The sequence below is a fragment of the Sebastes fasciatus genome, chromosome 6, assembly GCF_043250625.1.
Source record: "Sebastes fasciatus isolate fSebFas1 chromosome 6, fSebFas1.pri, whole genome shotgun sequence".
Taxonomy (NCBI): Eukaryota; Metazoa; Chordata; class Actinopteri; order Perciformes; family Sebastidae; genus Sebastes; species Sebastes fasciatus.
The window spans coordinates 4,292,139-4,309,602 of NC_133800.1; the positions used below are offsets into that span (position 1 = coordinate 4,292,139).

The 17,464-nt window shown below is 39.4% G+C and overlaps 2 protein-coding genes across 4 annotated transcripts; one reads left to right on the forward strand and one right to left on the reverse strand.

The window, feature by feature from the left end:
- figla (folliculogenesis specific bHLH transcription factor) lies at positions 1 to 9,589 on the reverse strand. 3 transcript variants are annotated; one of them, XM_074637231.1, is made up of 6 exons: positions 9,286 to 9,586; positions 7,323 to 7,469; positions 7,118 to 7,207; positions 6,193 to 6,345; positions 977 to 1,028; positions 1 to 503 (listed from the first exon to the last, which is right to left on the reverse strand). In XM_074637231.1, exons 1-5 carry the CDS (start codon positions 9,469 to 9,471, stop codon positions 1,014 to 1,016), a joined length of 591 nt encoding a protein of 196 aa, XP_074493332.1. In that variant the 5' UTR covers positions 9,472 to 9,586; the 3' UTR covers positions 1 to 503; positions 977 to 1,013. The 3 variants fall into 3 exon arrangements, with proteins under 3 accessions (XP_074493332.1, XP_074493331.1, XP_074493333.1); XM_074637230.1 differs by having other exon boundaries at positions 972 to 1,028; XM_074637232.1 differs by lacking the exons at positions 1 to 503; positions 977 to 1,028 and adding an exon at positions 2,724 to 2,744 and having other exon boundaries at positions 9,286 to 9,589.
- A 747-nt stretch (positions 9,590 to 10,336) lies between these two features.
- LOC141770130 (uncharacterized) lies at positions 10,337 to 13,091 on the forward strand. The gene is made up of 6 exons (XM_074639791.1): positions 10,337 to 10,779; positions 11,386 to 11,454; positions 11,558 to 11,695; positions 11,891 to 12,224; positions 12,554 to 12,839; positions 12,994 to 13,091. Exons 1-6 carry the CDS (start codon positions 10,496 to 10,498, stop codon positions 13,089 to 13,091), a joined length of 1,209 nt encoding a protein of 402 aa, XP_074495892.1. The 5' UTR covers positions 10,337 to 10,495.
- Positions 13,092 to 17,464: the final 4,373 nt, after the last annotated feature.

A 17,464-nucleotide genomic window follows, 5' to 3' on the forward strand; every position in this document is an offset into this window, starting at 1 on the left:
GGTTATTACAACATTTATCATGCATTTTCATATTTCCAGTTTGAAATAAGATTAGTACATGGTAGTAGACCTGAAATTAAAGCTTTTTAACATGAGACAACTTGACAAACACAGCATTCAATTATATGGACAAATTAACATTAGGAGAGCCAGAAACGTAACAAAAATGTTTATCCTCTCGGTACAAATGTCTTCCTTCAAAGGACAATTCATGAAAGCTGCAATATTCATTGAGAAATAGTCTTGGTACCATGAAGTGTTGAAGTGAAATGAGAAGGCATCTATTCAACTTAAAAAACAACAACAAACCCTTTCAGACAGAAATATTAAAAAATAGAAGCTGTTGTACATTTTATTTAAGGGCTGCCAAGGATACGGTTTGTAAAATGAAAATAAAAACACATTCATATTTACTCAAACAATATGTAAATTTCAAAAGTTAAATTAAATAAGAAAAATAAAACTGAATTTTCTTCTTGAATAATCCTTTCTTCCACAGGCCCCTAAAAATAAAACAAGAATTACATTATCTAAAATAGCATAGTTCTTTTAGCACAATTACTACACTCAGAGACTTGTTGATAGAAATGCGGTTGAAAAGTCTTGTTTTTCTGTGAGCTGTGCTTGTTTTGTGACAATTGTCAACAGAGTTACCAAAAAATGACAATCATCTTTCAGACCACATGGGGGCAGCATTTGTATACTATTGGACCCATGTTCATATTGGGGTTTGGTACTATTACCATTACTATTGCCACAATTCATTATAATTATAAACAATAATTATAATCATATTATTATAACCCCTGATATAATCTGCCTGCTATTTAGTGTTCTAACATGATCATCTACATCCTGCAGTGTTAAGACTTCAGAAAATCCTACTAACTTTTGGTGTGATTTCAGCAATCTGGATTTTAACTGAAAATGTATTTCTAATAAGTGATTAGATATCCATGTATTAAACATACCCAACCTGGCATGTTTCCAATATTGGTCCAAGCCATCTTGCTCTAGGGTTGAGACATCTGTTGAATGAAGAAGAAGAAGGTGATGACATCTGAGTTCTTACAGTGTTCATATAATTTCTTCATAGAAGAAACAGCATCAAGACGCACTACCTGAGCAGCTATTGTGACAGCCACAGTAACCAGTTATGACCTGTACAGCACATCATAAGGACAATGGAACAATACAAAAAAGTGCTCTTATGTCGATCTAAACCTCTTCACCTTGATCTCAATCAGAGGACGAGGCACTTGTGAGGACGTTGTGAATGACTCGGATAACCGGGCTACACTGAAATCAATCAAATGCTTTGTGTGGATGGCCAGCTGTAATTGTAGCACGTTCCTGTCAGATCGTTTCAGGAATTAAACGTGCCTGATTGCCTATTGTTTGAAGGGGTCTGTATTTATTGCTGTGTGAAGACTGCCTGTATTATGTTCAAAAAGGTTACACTATTTGTCTACAACTGATAGAGATTTTGCATTTGCATAGTATATTAAGTGAATTATTTAGTTAAAGCAGAATTGGGGCAAATATGATTAAAAAATAGTTATTTTTATAAAACGGTCACTATATCCTGACAGTAGTGCATGAGACAGGTAATCTGAAAAAAATAATGTGGCTCTGTGTCCTCCGGTGCTCCTAATGGCATCTGCAAGATTTCACAGACCGGAGGAAAACAACCAATCAGAGACGACCTGGAGTCTTGCTGTCTCCGAGCAGCTGTCAATCACTCGTGAATTCCGATCAAACTGGGCGGCGTTGATCAAATATGAATCAATATTCTGTTGCTGTAATGCCTGTTTCTCTCCTAAAATGTTCTCAGAAACATGTTGTAGTGCACTGTTTAGCTGTAAAAATGAGAACGTTTGTGACCCGGCCGCCATGTTGAGAACAGCTGAGGAAATACCAAGCACCGCCCACCAGCCGGGTCAAAAACGTTCTCATTTTACAGCTCAACAGTACACTACAAAATGTTTCTGAAAACATTTGAGGCGAGAAATAGGCATTACAGTAACAGAATATTGATTCATATTGGATCAGAGCGGCCTAGTTTAACCGTTTGATCGGAAGTCACGTGTGATTGACAGCTGCCTCGCGTTGAGTGAACAGCCAATAGGAAGGCTGTCTCTCTGAAATGACGTGTGATTGGCCAAAGTCTCCCGTCACTGGCTATATTTTTTAAAGCCTGAAGACAGAGCCATGAGGAGGTGCAGAAGTCTAGTTTTCTCTCAGAACACTTGAATTACAAAATGCTGAAAGGTTGTTATGGAATTTTTGCTCAATGATGCCAAAAATATTCGGCCTGCTGCAGGTTTAAGTGAGCTCTAAATAAGCAAAACATACATATTAAATAATTGATTTTCATTCTCAAGTCAACTGTCATAAAAAGCCTGGGGGAAACCATTTACAGTTTTTTTTTTTTTACAATTCGTAACACATATTTCTCAATACAATAATAATACAAACACTTTTTTCAAAACTCTCCACACAGTCAGCACAACAGAAGTCAATGTGGACTGACTTTTCATTGCTTTGAAAACCAAAGACATTCAATGACCACATCTTTCACAATCCATGAACTGCTTTCTCACTCAAACTCAACCACCACCAAACCTCGGTGTTTTTACACTGGATTTTGCCCCATGTTTACATACTATTGTAATAACTGTTGGATTTACATTCAAAACAAACTTACCATAAATTAGACTGCAACTTGCTACATTCTGCTACATCTACAAAGAAATAAACAAATCAAAATGCATAAACTCCTAATTGAGGCCTATTTTTATTCCTTGATGATCTCTATGAAAGACTTGTGCCAAGTGAGGGAAGGGTACATTTTGTAATTGTATGGGAGAATGTGGCGTTTCACCATCTCTTCCAGTCACAGAGTGGTTTACAGCCCATCCCAGGATGGAGTCACATTTCCTTCCACCTCACGGTGGGTTCACATAAGCCGTGCTATGTTAACCGTGGCGTGAGCCAAAGCCTGGCTGTTCATACCAGAAGCTCATTTCTCTGCGTCGGTCAACAAGCGATTCTGCTCCTCTGCTGTTTACTATAGATCTCTCTCTCTGTGTGTGTGTATGTATGTGTCTCCTCCTCTCTCGCTCTGTTTAGACACAACTGACAAATATGTGGAATAAGTAGGTAATTTAAAACCCACAGTCACGACAGCAGTGAGACTAGGCTGTTTCTCATAAATATAGTGGATGAATTTTGAAATGTGATTGTGAACCCGGGGTTACTCTCCATTCCTCAACCCCATGGAGGAATTATTTTCCTCATGAAGGTGGATAGCCACATGCTCAGATGTCCTTCTTGGGTGCATGGACAATAACTGCAGAGGATTGCCAGGGATGGATCAGACAGATTATTTCCCAGGTATATTACCCTGTGAGAGTACACAAGGTGTGATGTGGATGAGTCCAAATACAGAAGACAGGATTTACTAGCACTGTTGTATTTCCATCTATGTAGCTGTACTATATGTAGTATATATATGCATGTAGTGAATCATTTTATGTTGCAGCACTAGAATTGCTATAGTTTCATTTTTTTCCCGTGGAATTACTCTCTACAATGGCAAAAAGATAAAGCCTACTGAAGCATATTACAGCATTTCTGATTCATTTCTGTGACATTTACTGTAAGGCAGCAAATCCATGCAATAAACAAGTGCGAGTGTCTTGTTGTAGTGGAATCTGGGTTTATGCTGAATCAATCAATAAATAAATAAATAAATAAATAAATAAATAAATAAATAAATAAATAAAAGGTACGCGTTGTAATGCTACCTGTCGGTTTTTAATGTCATTGTAATGAGTTGTGTTACTGTTGGGAGACAAATGTTGTCAGTGTTCTGGTACAAGAGATGTGTATCAGGTGTTGTGGTTGCACTAGTGCATTTTGGATGTGAGATTAACTGTTGTGCTGAGCTGCATGTTGGTGAAGAGAATGGTCTGAACAATTTGGAAAAAGTGAAAGAAATGTGTCAATCAGTTGCAAAACACTATAAAGCCAACATACCAAAGATAAAATCCAATGGTGATAAAAAATATATAAACCAAGTTTCACAACTCCCAGAGCTGCAGGAATTCCTTTGACATTTACTTAAACAGCCATTAGAAAAAAAAAGAAGAAAGTAGTTTAAATACAGATGCACCATAGGAGTTTGATGGCGAGGGTGAGAATTGATTTTATCCATTGCTCGTCTGTAAAATAAGGCGCTGCGTACCAAAATACACACATCCATTTATAGGTGTGGAATCAAAGCATCGAACCACTGCACCACATGGCTGGTCAGGGTTGGTTTATTTTCACCTTTTTGTATTGTGCATTACTCTAATTCGGACAACCCTACAGTACATAGAAGTGGTGGACAGAAACGCTATACAATATAGAGTACAGCAGTCAGTACAGTAAATCAGACTATGGCCTAAAACTGGCCAGAGCTGAATCACCACTTCTTCGACACAGGCTGTATTCGAAACCGCCTACTACATACTACTGAGGAACACAGTATGCAGTATGTACTCTATACTGTGTACTGTGTTCCTCAGTAGTATGCAGTATGCGACGGTTAAAGCGATGCATTTTGCAGTATGCTGGACCAGGCTTTAGCCTTTAAACCAGCTCTTAAAGCACTGGACAAAAAAAAAAAACTCAAACCACTATTACAATATTATCGAAAAACAACCTTAGATTTAGTTGTTTATGTTATGTTTGTTTACTTTATAAGATACTGCAGGTTTAAACTATTTATTCTAACAGCTCATAGTGAAGTGAGACAAACAGGCTTATTAAGGAGGGGAGACGGGAAAAATAAAACTTTGCTTGACAAAATGTACGTTACTCAAACTGCTTTTTCAGTTACAGCAACAAAACAGTGGACTGATCTCCCTCCAGATATTAGAGGAATGTTAAAAAGGGTCATGTTGTCTCAGCAGGTTATCTCTCTGCCCCGTCTTTCCCTCGCCTCTTCCCTCGCCACTCTGCTGCTCTCTAGCCGGTCTGTGCGTGTCAGTGGCCGGCTCTCCAGCGAGCTACGCCCGCGGGCGATTGTTGAGCTTTTAAACTCCAAAAAGGCAGATAAACACATGTTCCTGTTAATATATAATGGATATCTGTGTTGTGATATTTAAACAAACTATTCGTTAATAAGGAAATAAAAGCCCCTCGTCTACAGACCGGTCTCTAGAGAGCTCAAGACAGCTCATAGCGGTCTCCGAGAGTGACTGCACGGGTGGAGAGGTAGCGACCCCGGCAGGCGCTAGCTAGCTGTCACGGCAGTTTGTGGAGCTTCTTAACTCCGACAACTGTGGAACAAATGTTCTATTTGCCATCTAATATCGTAAAACTGCCAAAATTCAAAATCTACACAGTTGATTTCTCGCCTCAAAAATTTTCAGAAGTGAATTTAGTGATGAAATAGCTACGAAAAATTTAAAAAATGAGCCGTTTTTGGTTGCTGTTGTAACCGTAGCCTGTCGCGGTCCGATGCATACTGGAGATTTTTTCCAAATCAGTACGACATCCGGGTATTTTTTTTTTGCATACTGTAGATTTTGCTTTTGTTTGCATACTGCACACTACATTTCGGCCAAATCAGTATGTACTACTAGTATAGTATGAGGTTTCAAATACAGCCACAGTCTCAACAAACACTGATCATTAGCTTCAGTATTAGAGGGCTATAGTATTGGACTGTGATGTAGTATACAAATGCTGTGATGTAGTATACAAATGTTGCTGTTGTTGTGTTCTCCTCCTGCAGCATCCTACTCATCCACTCATCCTACTCTACTTGTTCATTGAAATTACCTTTTTGAAAACTAAATCAACAGATTAAATAAAACGTATATTGTATTCTTCAGATTTTTTTGCTTCTAAGGCTGTAAATCAATTAAAAAAACACCCCTAACACTGTATCACATCCCCTGCATGATGGAGTGCGATCAACCTAATTCAATTCAGAAATTAAGTGTAAAAACCTAGAGGGAAAATGTATAGCCTTGACACGTCTATTAAGTTCCTCTTTCTGAGTCGTGACTGAGGTTAGCCTGACAGACTGCTGCACTACGAAAGCTCCCTGGCCAGCGTCACAGATGTAGTTGAAGGGTAGCTGACAAACACTGAGCATAAAATGAGGCAGAATATTAGGGAAGAGAAATGAGTTACCAAAGTCTGATCAGGTGCTACTTGGATGATGAACTGGTATGCAGGCATCACACAATGTTGCAACACCAGTCTGGTCATATCTGCGTCCTCTGTTACCGGTTCTGGGGGCATGGTGAATCCATCTTCCATGCGCTCCTCTGACATGTTCAGCAACTGCCAGGAAAAAGCACGGAAGTAAAAAACAAATCAAAATATAACCTTCTACAATCAAATACTCACCTGCTTTAGGCTTGAAAAGTGAATCCATGACAGTTACAATGAATTAAGGCAAGAAAAAAAGACACGTGACCTGAAGACACGTGACACATTTTGGTCTCCCGTCGCTGTCGCTCGATATAACCGTCGTCATATTTTCTCCATTTAGCTAGTTTGGGCTTAGCGTCACTTGACGATGTGGACTGACTCAGATATTTCTCCATGCTCGCCAGCTATCTAGCTGGCTAATAAGCTAAGCTAAGCTAAGCGGCAGGAGCTGGAACAGTTTGTTGCACCCTGAGTGAAGTGACTGATACTGTGACAGATTGACGTGATGTGTCACAATCATATCAGAGTTTCTATTCGCTCAAAGCTAACGTGGGTGGGAGTAATAGACACACTATGCTTGTTTATTGGTGCAAATGGTCCCAATCTGTAGATATGGATTTTTTAATGATACAGCACAATTTTATAATTTAAAGCAAATTATTTCACTGAGATTAATTCTGTGTTTGCTCCCACAGGTACAGGTAATGCAGGCAGGTACATTGTTAGGGGTCTAACCCCAAAGCCACTACATCCACTAAAAAACTGAGTAGAGCATTATATGTGGCCTCTGTGCCACCCATACAATGACGAGATCCCTACCTACACACTTTGTGGGTTGGTTGCAACTAAAATGTATCAAACCAACTGTCATAACTGCACAGTGGAAAAAGCAAACACTCACATCATCCACCCTCCATAGGTCGTTGCCAAAGCCGTCAGTCTGACCATAAGTGATTGCATTCTTTAGGAAATCAGTCCCACTGCCATCAACCTGAGAAATAGAAAATAATAATAATCAACATCTCAAAATAAGTGGCAGCGCCATCAGTGGAAAGCAACGGGGGACACTTGTCATTTGATAGAGTCCTGATGAATGCAGCACTTACACTGTCTGTGTCCTGCAAAACTGCGACGAGCAATCGAATGTATTCCGTCGCAGCTTTGAGTGTGTCCACTTTACTGGGCTTCCGGTCTGGTCGCATCAGTGGCACCATGCGTTTCAAGCGGGAGAACATGGTGTTCAAGTTCCTGATCTGCACAGAAAAGAAGTTCTGTGTCTTCCGATGCTCCTAATGGCATCTGCAAGATTTCACAGAGCTCGAGCCTTGCCTTCTCTGAGCAGCTGTCACCGCACCGCCCACCAGCCGGAGTAAACTTTCTCATTTTACAGCTAAACAGTACACTACATGTTTCTGAAAATACTTGAGGTGAGAAATAGGCATTACAGTAACAGAATGTTAATTAATATTTTCATCAGCGCTGCCTAGTTTGACCGTTTGACCGACAGCTGCCTCCGTTGAATGAACAGCCAATAGGAACGCTCTCTCTCAATGAAATGACCTATGATTGGCCAAAGTCTCCCGTAACGGATAGATATTCTAAAGCCTGAAAACAGAGCCATGAGGATATGCCGAAGTCTAGTTTTCTCTCAGAACACTTGAATTAAAATATGCTGAAAGGTTATTAGGACATTTTTGCCCAATGATGCCAAAAACATTCTACCTACTGCAGGTTTAAAGCACTTCATCCTTCATTGCTGATAGTATGAGCTATAACTGTTTTGCAAAATCCAGCACATCATGCAGAAGACATAGAAGTGTCCCTTTTTTGTCCCAAGTTGATCGTAATATATGGCGGGCAGTTTTCAATACAGCAAATCAATATGGCTCTGTACAGCACAGCAACCCCAGCAAACACACGTCTTTAGATCTTGACTTAGTCAACCTTTGAGAGTTGCATTTTCAAATGAACATAACTGAATGTTACCAGCTCTTTCAAATTATCAGTACAAATCATTACCGTCTGTCACAAGGCCTAATATTAATATTAGTACCAACTTTTGCCTTCCGGCAGGAGATATAGAGTCCCACGGTGCAGATTGAACCGTTACAAACATTCATTCTTGCCGATGTCTATTAAACTTCACAACAACTCGTAACATAAAGCCATCATGAGGACAGTGCAATATGTTAAATAGGGACAGTGCAATATGTTGCATCTGTGTAATATTGGGTTATTGTCTGTGCAGTATGGGCAAGACGGTAGACGGTGTAGTGCACTACCTGGGTGCAATACCTGCCATGGTGTGTGTGATAGTATGTGCCATTATGTATGTGGACTGTCTGTGTGTTGAAACATCTGTTTCTGTTGAACTGTTTCCCTGTCTTGTGTGGAAACGTTTAACATTCTTGTTGTTGTTGTTTTAATTTAGTGTTAGTAACTGCAGTTGGACGGCGTCCAGGAAAGATTTCCCCACGGGGACAATAAAAGTATATCTTATCTTATCTTACCTTAATATCTTCCAGACATCAAGGTAAGACATGTTTGAGAATGGAGGAAAACTGTTATATACATCATTACCATTTTATATCCATTAATTTAATTCCCAAGTTTAACTGTATTCATTAAAAAGTTTGCTTTCTCCCACTTTATGCCAAACTACTATTTACAAATTTTGAAATTTAAAAGAGTCAGGCTTACTGCCAAATAATACTGAACTCTTTAAACAAGATGTAGGCCTGGATTTGTTACCTCATGTCCAAGAGTAAATTCTGTATTCAATAATGTTGCAACCAAGCATGAAAATACACCAGAACTAACATTATCTAACTGAGTGGCCTGTTGAGACCACAATAATGAAACTTTAGCTGGATAGTAAAACTAATTGTCAAAGCTGAAATGTATCAGTGCTGTGCTACAGCTAGTTGGTATGACTGGTGTTGTTAGCTAAAGTAGCCAAGTTGGACCTCTCTGCTCACAGGAGGACCTGGACCTGCTCAGAGGAGTCACAGCCTCCTGTCAAACATATCAAACATGTATTCACACAGTGTCATTCAGAGGAACACTCACTCTCAGTCGCTCCTTGGCGTTGACCAGTTCTCTCTTCTTCACAGTTTCACTGAAGTCCTCAGAGACGCAGTACGAGCCGTCTTTTCCTCGTCTGAACTTCTCTACGTTGCTGTAAGCAGGGAGGGCTGACTCTCCCGTCAACCGCTTCAAGATATTACTCATTAGTTCCTCCTCTGGCACCTTCATCTTATCGAGTAGCAGACATTAGCCTTCACACTCTGGTGCTTCTGCTCATTTTTTTCTTTTCTATACTGTTCTCATGTAAATAGCGAAGGCAGGAGAAGAGAGAGAGAGAGAGAGAGAGAGAGAGAGAGAGAGAGAGAGCTGCGGGATCACACCTGCACTAATTAGTCCACTGAGGCAACCTGAGCAACCTGCAGGAACCTGAGCAACCTGCGGCAACCTGCGGCTACCTGCGGCAACCTGAGGCAGCCTGAGGGAACCTGAGGCAACCTGAGGCAGCCTGAGGCAACCTGAGGCAACCTGCGGCTACCTGAGGCAACCTGAGGCAGCCTGAGGCAACCTGAGACAGCCTGAGGCAACGTGAGGCTGTCCATCAGAAAGCGAGTTGAATTTAATGGTTCTACCAGTCAGCTAGTGATAGATTCATGCTACAGAGGCTTCTCCACTTCTGATATCCGCATCTCTTATGTTAAACAGATTTAATCCCTGTATTATCTGAAAAAAAAAAAAAAAAAGCCCAAACTGAAAAAAATGTGCTTCAACCCCATGGAACCCTAACCCTACTCCCGTAAACCGACGCACACATCAGTCACAATGGTTTTAAAGCTTCAGTAGGCAGAATATTTTTGGCATCATTGGGCAAAAATTCCATAATAACCATTCATCATATTGTAATTCAAGTGTTCTGAGAGATAACTAGACTTCTGCTCCTCCTCATGGCTCTGTTTTCAGGCTTTAAAAACTCTAGCCCCTGGCAGGAGACTTTGACCAATCACAGATCATCTCATTGAGAGAGCGTTCCTATTAAAGTGGCAGTAGGCAACAATATTTTGGCATAATTTGGCAAAAATTCCATAATAACCTTTCAGCATATTGTAATTCAAGTGATCTGAGAGAAAACTACACCTCTGCACCTCCTCATGGCTCTGTTTACAGGCTTTAGAAAATCTTGCCCGTGACGGCAGACTTTGACCAATCACAGGTCATTTCAGAGAGAGCGTTCCTATTGGCTGTTCCACAAAAGGAGATGCGCGTTCACGTCTGGTCTCTGCAGATAGTGAAAGCCTCGGTCAATGGCAGAACAACCTACTGGAAAGCTTGCTATTCCAGCATTGGCAGCAACTGCCTACACCTCAAAACAACCCAAAAAAAGAAAGACAGACTTTCAAAAAGACAGTCCAAAAGAGAGTCCGACAATAAGCGGAATAAAACGCGTGTCAATATCGGCGAAGCGTTTCAGCGGTGGAGAGATCTCCGGGACAGCATCGGCCTCACGTTGGACTCTGAGCTAGCCGTTCTTCTCCTAGACAGGTAAGCTACTAACTTCGTTTTCCTGTAATATCTAAATGTTTTGTACTGATTTGTTTGTAGGTAGCTTTACCGTGAAAGCAGGCGATGAGTAGCCAGGTTGAAAGTACGTTAGCCTTCTGCTAACCGTAGCCCGAGGCTTGCTGCGGCTAATTCAAGTCCATGTTTATGTTTATGTAGCTACTGTAGCTGGATCCTTGAATCACAGTCTGTCATCTCAAAGGGCTTTATAGACCCATACGTTTACTAAGAGAAAGAACGGACGGTAATTCCCATAGAATTGCCGCTATATAACGACACATCATAGTCAGTAGTACTCGACACAGTAACCTGTATGAGTAGCGTTACTCATACAGTAACGTTACTCATACAGTAGTGTTACTCATACAGTAACCTGTATGAGTAGCGTTACTCATACAGTAACGCTACTCATACAGGTTACTGTATGAGTAGCAGTAACGCTACTCATACAGTAACGTTACTCATACAGGTTACTAATTATGGTAGCATATGAGTTATATCCTGCATTCTTGGTGGTTATATTCTGGTCTCAGAGTTTGTGATGAGCAGTAATGTGATCTTATTCTCTTATTATTTCATTGTGCTTAGTATGACATCACTTGATTTGAATGCTGACCGCATCAATGTAGAGGAGTTCAACGACATTCAGAATTCCATGTAAGTTTATCTGTTTTTGAATTTCCTCTTTATATTTTGAGCATGTGCCCCTTTGTATATTGGTGCAAGATAATATTACTAAATAATTTGATCCTGTCTATAGCATTGACTGGGCAGATGACACCTTGTGCCACGCTGAAGAGACAGAGTCTGTCTCATCTTTGGAGGAGGAGGAGGAGACCAGGGAAGTCGACAGTGATGACGACAGTGATGCTGATTACATCTTCCCTTTGTGTGTCCGGTAAGTCACTGTGGTGTGTGTAATTATCTATCCATCCATTTTCTTTTTTTTTTTGTGTCACGGGAGGGGCCTATAGCTTATGTTCACATTCAGTGAGTGCAAGGAATGTGATTACATAACAGGTGTCCTACATGTCTGAAATTATGTATCCATTTCACAGTGCTTTTTTTGTGATTCATAATATTTTCCCAACAGAACTGGTGGTGCCCTCCCCTCTACGAGCATTCGCTTGGATGCACTTCCAGCCATAAGTATGGAGGACACTGTGCATGACTCTTCAGACGTCGGTCCCACTCTCACAGATGCACCTGAGATGCCAGAAAAGCTCCAGCCCCAGAGAGAAGATGAGGTCATTGGCCAGCCAGCTTCTATTGCCTATCATCTAAACTTGAAGCTGCTGGCTGAGTACCTTCTGCTGCCCATCCCCATGTGTACCGCCAAGGACCCTGTTACCAATGCAGCGTGCCAGGCCCATGGACCCTTTCAGGTGACGGTCAAATCCAGGGCCACAGCTGCCATCATTGAGTGGGTGAGTATTTATTTTACAGTATTGATATTATGTTGTCTTTTAAAATGTTTTAACAATGTAAGCAGCAAATCGTAATTGCTGCATCACAAACTGTTACAAACTGCCTTGGTGGGAATTGGGCAAGGCTGTGAAGAATCTTGTACATTGAGCTGACACCAGCCAGGAACAGCCATTTTTGGAAAATATATGTACTTCATGACTTTGGAGTGTGTGGTACTTTTTGCCCATATTATGTGTTGTATAGTGCAAAATATATGCAGCACCGCACTAAGCTTTGATATGCACAATAAAACCCATTTTGCTTTCTGTCACTCTTCTTTTTTTTCTAGACGTTTCCCTTTGGTCATATTGTGTGGCGTTCGAGTTCACAGTCCGCTCTCAAGTATGGGATGCTGATAGGGGACTTCATGTTGGCTGTCAATATCCTCCTCTCTGGAAACAACTATGCGAAAGTGGCATTACTGTTCAAATTTATGAACATGGGGATGGTGGGAAGGTCCACATTTTTCAAAATACAGGACACCTACTGTGTGGACACCATAAAACAGTTCTGGGAAGAAAAGCGAGGATTAGTTATTTCCCAGCTAAAGCCCAAAGCCAGTGTCGTGGCCCTGGGTAAGTTCTATTTTGACATAGATTTGTGGATATGATACTGACAAATACCGGTTGTTGTACAACCGGAAGTGGTCAGTATCATATCCACTAGAGTGAATCATAAAAAAAGTGTGTTCCAATTTCTGAAATTATTATTTATGTTTTTTTTTAAAAGGAGATGGTCGGATGGACAGCCCTGGATTCTGTGCACAGTACTGCACATATAGTGTGATGGAGAATGACTCTAAAGACATCATATCATCTCCATGGTGACAGTGGACAAATGTGAAACGGCGCGGAACAGTGTCATCATGGAGAAGGAAGCCTTCATCCGGACTTTTGACACACTTCGCCAGTAAATAGGAAATTTGAGCGAAATATGTACTGATGCTCATAGCCAGATAGCTGCACTCTTTAGTACGTATATAGGTTTTTAGTTTGTTATTCATTTTTAATATGTGTGTTGACTTGTGCAGGAGTCATGCAGATGTCTGTACTTACAAATGTCTTTTGTTCACTGTTCATACAGCCAAGGGCATATATAAGTCATGGGGAGTTCGCCATACCATTGACATGTGGCACGGATCGAAAAACCTTGGAAAGAAGATCCACCAGGTAATATTATGGAATGTATTTCATTTGAACTCATTGTCACTTCGTCACAAAACTTGCTTACACCAATAATTTTCTTTGATTGTTTTTGCATTTCATTCTGTGGTCAGGCGAGCCAGCAGAAGGGGTGCTCCATTTTACTCATTTGGAGCAAGGATGGTCATGTCGGAAATGTGGGACACTGAAAAGTCTGTTAAATAATAAATCACATAATATTTAATATAAGAAACACTCAAGGCTAAATGTGCATTCCCATGTTCAGTCATTTTACCATTTACAATGTTATTGCTGTTATAAAATATAGATTTATAGGTGTGGATGTTACATGAAGAATGAAACAACGTCAACAAACAATAGACTATAATAGTTTTGAAGCATTTAGGCAAATGAGAAAAACAACACATATCCTATATTGTCATATGTTATGCAAAGAAAGCATAATTAAATGCACAGCTAAATCTGATGTGAATTGCAACGGTAAAATGTTAAACCATTAAAATGTTTTCATTTCACTATACAGGGAACACATACAGTATAACCGTAACAGGCATAGGGCCTATTTGAAGCCAATACATCAAACCTTGAGGCAACACATAAAACCTGAAAAACCATTGCTTACCACACACTGTATTGTGGATAATGATTGAATAACCTGTAATGCAAAGGCTTAAAAACAACAACCTGAAGAAATTAGAAAAAAACTACCATTTTAACAGAGATGCAGCCAGCCCCAATTATTGAATATAATTTGCCTTTCACCATAAACCCTATAAATAGTCATTGTTATTGCACAAACCATGCTGTTCCACTCTAATCTATGAGAGGACATTTGAGAAGCCATGTGATTTTGACCTCATAACACCACAGCTTGTGTTAACCAATAGTTTAATTGACTTGTATTTGTTTGTTTCTACACCCACTGGAGCTTAGGTGTCTCACATTTCGGCAACTCACCACTATTTGTTGCCTACAGCCTTGATTTCATCCTCTGATATTTTTTTATTAAATGGGTTTGGTATTGAACTTTGTATTGGTGTTTGGACAACTTGTGCTTGTTTAAACTCATGCTTATTGTTTCAGAGCATCCATGTCTTAAGGAGTTAGCCTAAACCTTCATTCAAATATTTATTTTGGTTACTATGGCCAGTATGGCCCATCCAACATGACTGGTTTCTAATAAGTTTTGTATGTATCTTGGTCAAATGAAGAAAAAAAAATCAAACGGATCCGTATCAAGATTGTTTATGTTATGTTTGTACTATATTGTTATTTTATTTGTAAAATATATATTAATCATAACAGCTTTGTTACAGGGAACATTTTCAGAAACTGATTGCTGGAGGTTGAGACTGTCCACTCCAGAAAAACATTGCAATTAGTTGTTGCATTTGACTTTGACAACAGAGGGATCCTGTCTCCTCTTCTACCATAACTCTCAGTTGGTTTTTAATCATGATCGTTCCCTAACGTTAAAGGTGCCAAATGCGAGATTGGGAGCATTTCTATTGCCTTTGCGCGGCTCTCAACATGGCGACAGCTGAGCCGGTGGCTCTTAGCTAACGGTGCTAACAGCGCTAACAGTGAAAACAACGGCAAAACTGCTGAAAGAGCTAACAGTGTTAACCTGAGGGGCGATCAAACGGTGGGTGCTACGCCTCCGATACAGCACTGTCGGTTGGGACGGTGTTATCGGCTGAAACCGCTGAATGAGAGCAGTGCAGAGCGGCGGCTCTGAGCTAGCCAGAGGGGCACTATCACGTGCACGAACATGCACTAAAAGGCACGCACGGCCGGCTATGAACACCTCTAACCAATTACTTTGAATTGCCTAAACATAACTATACCCATACCATTGCTAGCTAATGAGAAAACTCCCATAGGTCATTTATGCAACAAACCACATATTTTGATATGAGGTCTTCGGTGGCTGGATTTCATCTGTTCAGTAGTAGTGACTCATATTTTTACATTCACATTGAATTGTTTATCCTTGACATTTTCAACATGTATTGTATTGTATTGTATGTATGGTATGTCATTTTCAAAGAATCCTCATCTTTGCTGCAGTATGAATGTGCAGGTACAAATTTCAGCTTTATGTACAAATCCAAGAACACGTTTCTAAATGAGGCCTCAAAGCAGTGGGAGCTGGATGCATACCACTGAGACCCCTTTTAGCTATTCACCTTTCCCTGTTCCATTTGCAAAGAATCCCCAGGGTTTCACTGCTGAGCATCTTTTCCTTCTAGCTCACTCAATCACTTTGAATCAACATAGCCTAATTTGAGTTGCACAACCATTGCACACCAGATGGTATAACTCAAGAAACTCCAGAAGGTATAGTGCTCTGGGGCATTACTGCATTGTTCAGCCAAAGCAAATCTGAAGCTGAAAACCCAGAAATTACCCATTGCATTATGTCATTCTGCCCCCCAAAACTATGAAGGACAGAACCTGCCAAAATCAAAAAATAAATGAATAAATAAATAAATGACTCATTAAATAGATAAATATGTCATTAAATGTAGCTGAAATAATATTATTAATAAATATAGCAATTAATTAATTGATCAAATGTGACGTTAATTGATATTTCTTTTTTAATTTAATTATTTCTTTCTTTATTTGATTATCTTTGTATTAATTTCATTTCCTTATTTATTTACTCTTCTGTATAATTTATTTTTTATTTATTTTTACATTTATTTATTTTTGCATTTATTTTGTATTTATTTTGTATTTATTTATTTTTACATTTATTTTTTGTTCATTTTACATTATTTTTAAATGTATTTTCCCTTTGCATTTCACCCCTTTTCCCCAAACTTATTTATTCCTGTATTCTTTTCTTCATACGTTTTTTTTTTACACATTTCTTTTCACATTTCTTTATGCCTTTCTGCCTCATTATACAAGCGTGGGGGCTGTTACTAAAAAAGAAAAGAAAAGAAAAATGCAAAAATAAATAAATTAATTACAAAAATTATTAAAAAATAAATACATAGATAAAAACACAGGAAAATTAAACAGTAGAGTTAATAAATAAGATAATTTATACAAAGATAAATAAAGAAGCAAATTAAAACATGTCACATTTGATCAATTAATTAATGGCTACATTTCTTCTTAATATTATTATTTATGTATTTATTGAGTCATTTATTTATATTTTTTTATTTTGGCAGGTTCCGTCCATACAAAACAATCTGGGTTTCATCGCTCACAGATGTTGGTTTTATTAAATCTGCTCTTTAATAACAAGAACAGGCGTCTACAGCCACGCTGGCAGCTCTGTGAGGCTGTACCTAGGCACAGTGGTGCTTCGAGCTAAACGCTTATGTCAGCATGCTAATTTGATCCATGACAAGGCTGACATGCTGTTGCTATGCAGTTATATGTTTACCACATTTACAAAGCATCTTGGCATTCTAACATTTGCTAATTAGCACTAATAAACACAAAGGACAGCTGAGGCTGATGTCATTAGTTCTGCAGATATTTGGTCATAAACCAAAGCATTGCACATTTTGACCTGATCGCTAGAGGAAATATCACGATATCACAAAAGTTATTACAATTCATCCTGAGGGGATGAACCAAGCCAAAGAACGTATATTGATAAGAAGTGAAAGTCAATTGTTAGTTTTATTGCAACATCAGCGCTGACCAGCAGAGCTACCCCTCTGCCATTTTGGACTGAAAGCGACAACCGGACTCCAGTAAAACGTCCGCCTAAAAAGTGCTGTACAAAAGTAAAACAAAATCATTTCTATTCTGTTGTCATATACTGTATATATATATTAAAGATCATTTTTGGTCTTTTTTTATGCCTTTAATGATAGTGACAGTGACAGTTATGAAAGGGGGAAAGAGAGGGGATGACATGCAGCAAAGGGCCACAGGTCAGATTCAAACCCTGGGCGCCCGCTCTATCGGGTATAGGGGCACCCCCTATCGTCATATATTTAATGTCTCTACCAATATGGCCTGTGTTGAACAATAAAAATAATATAAATATGCATACTATTATAACT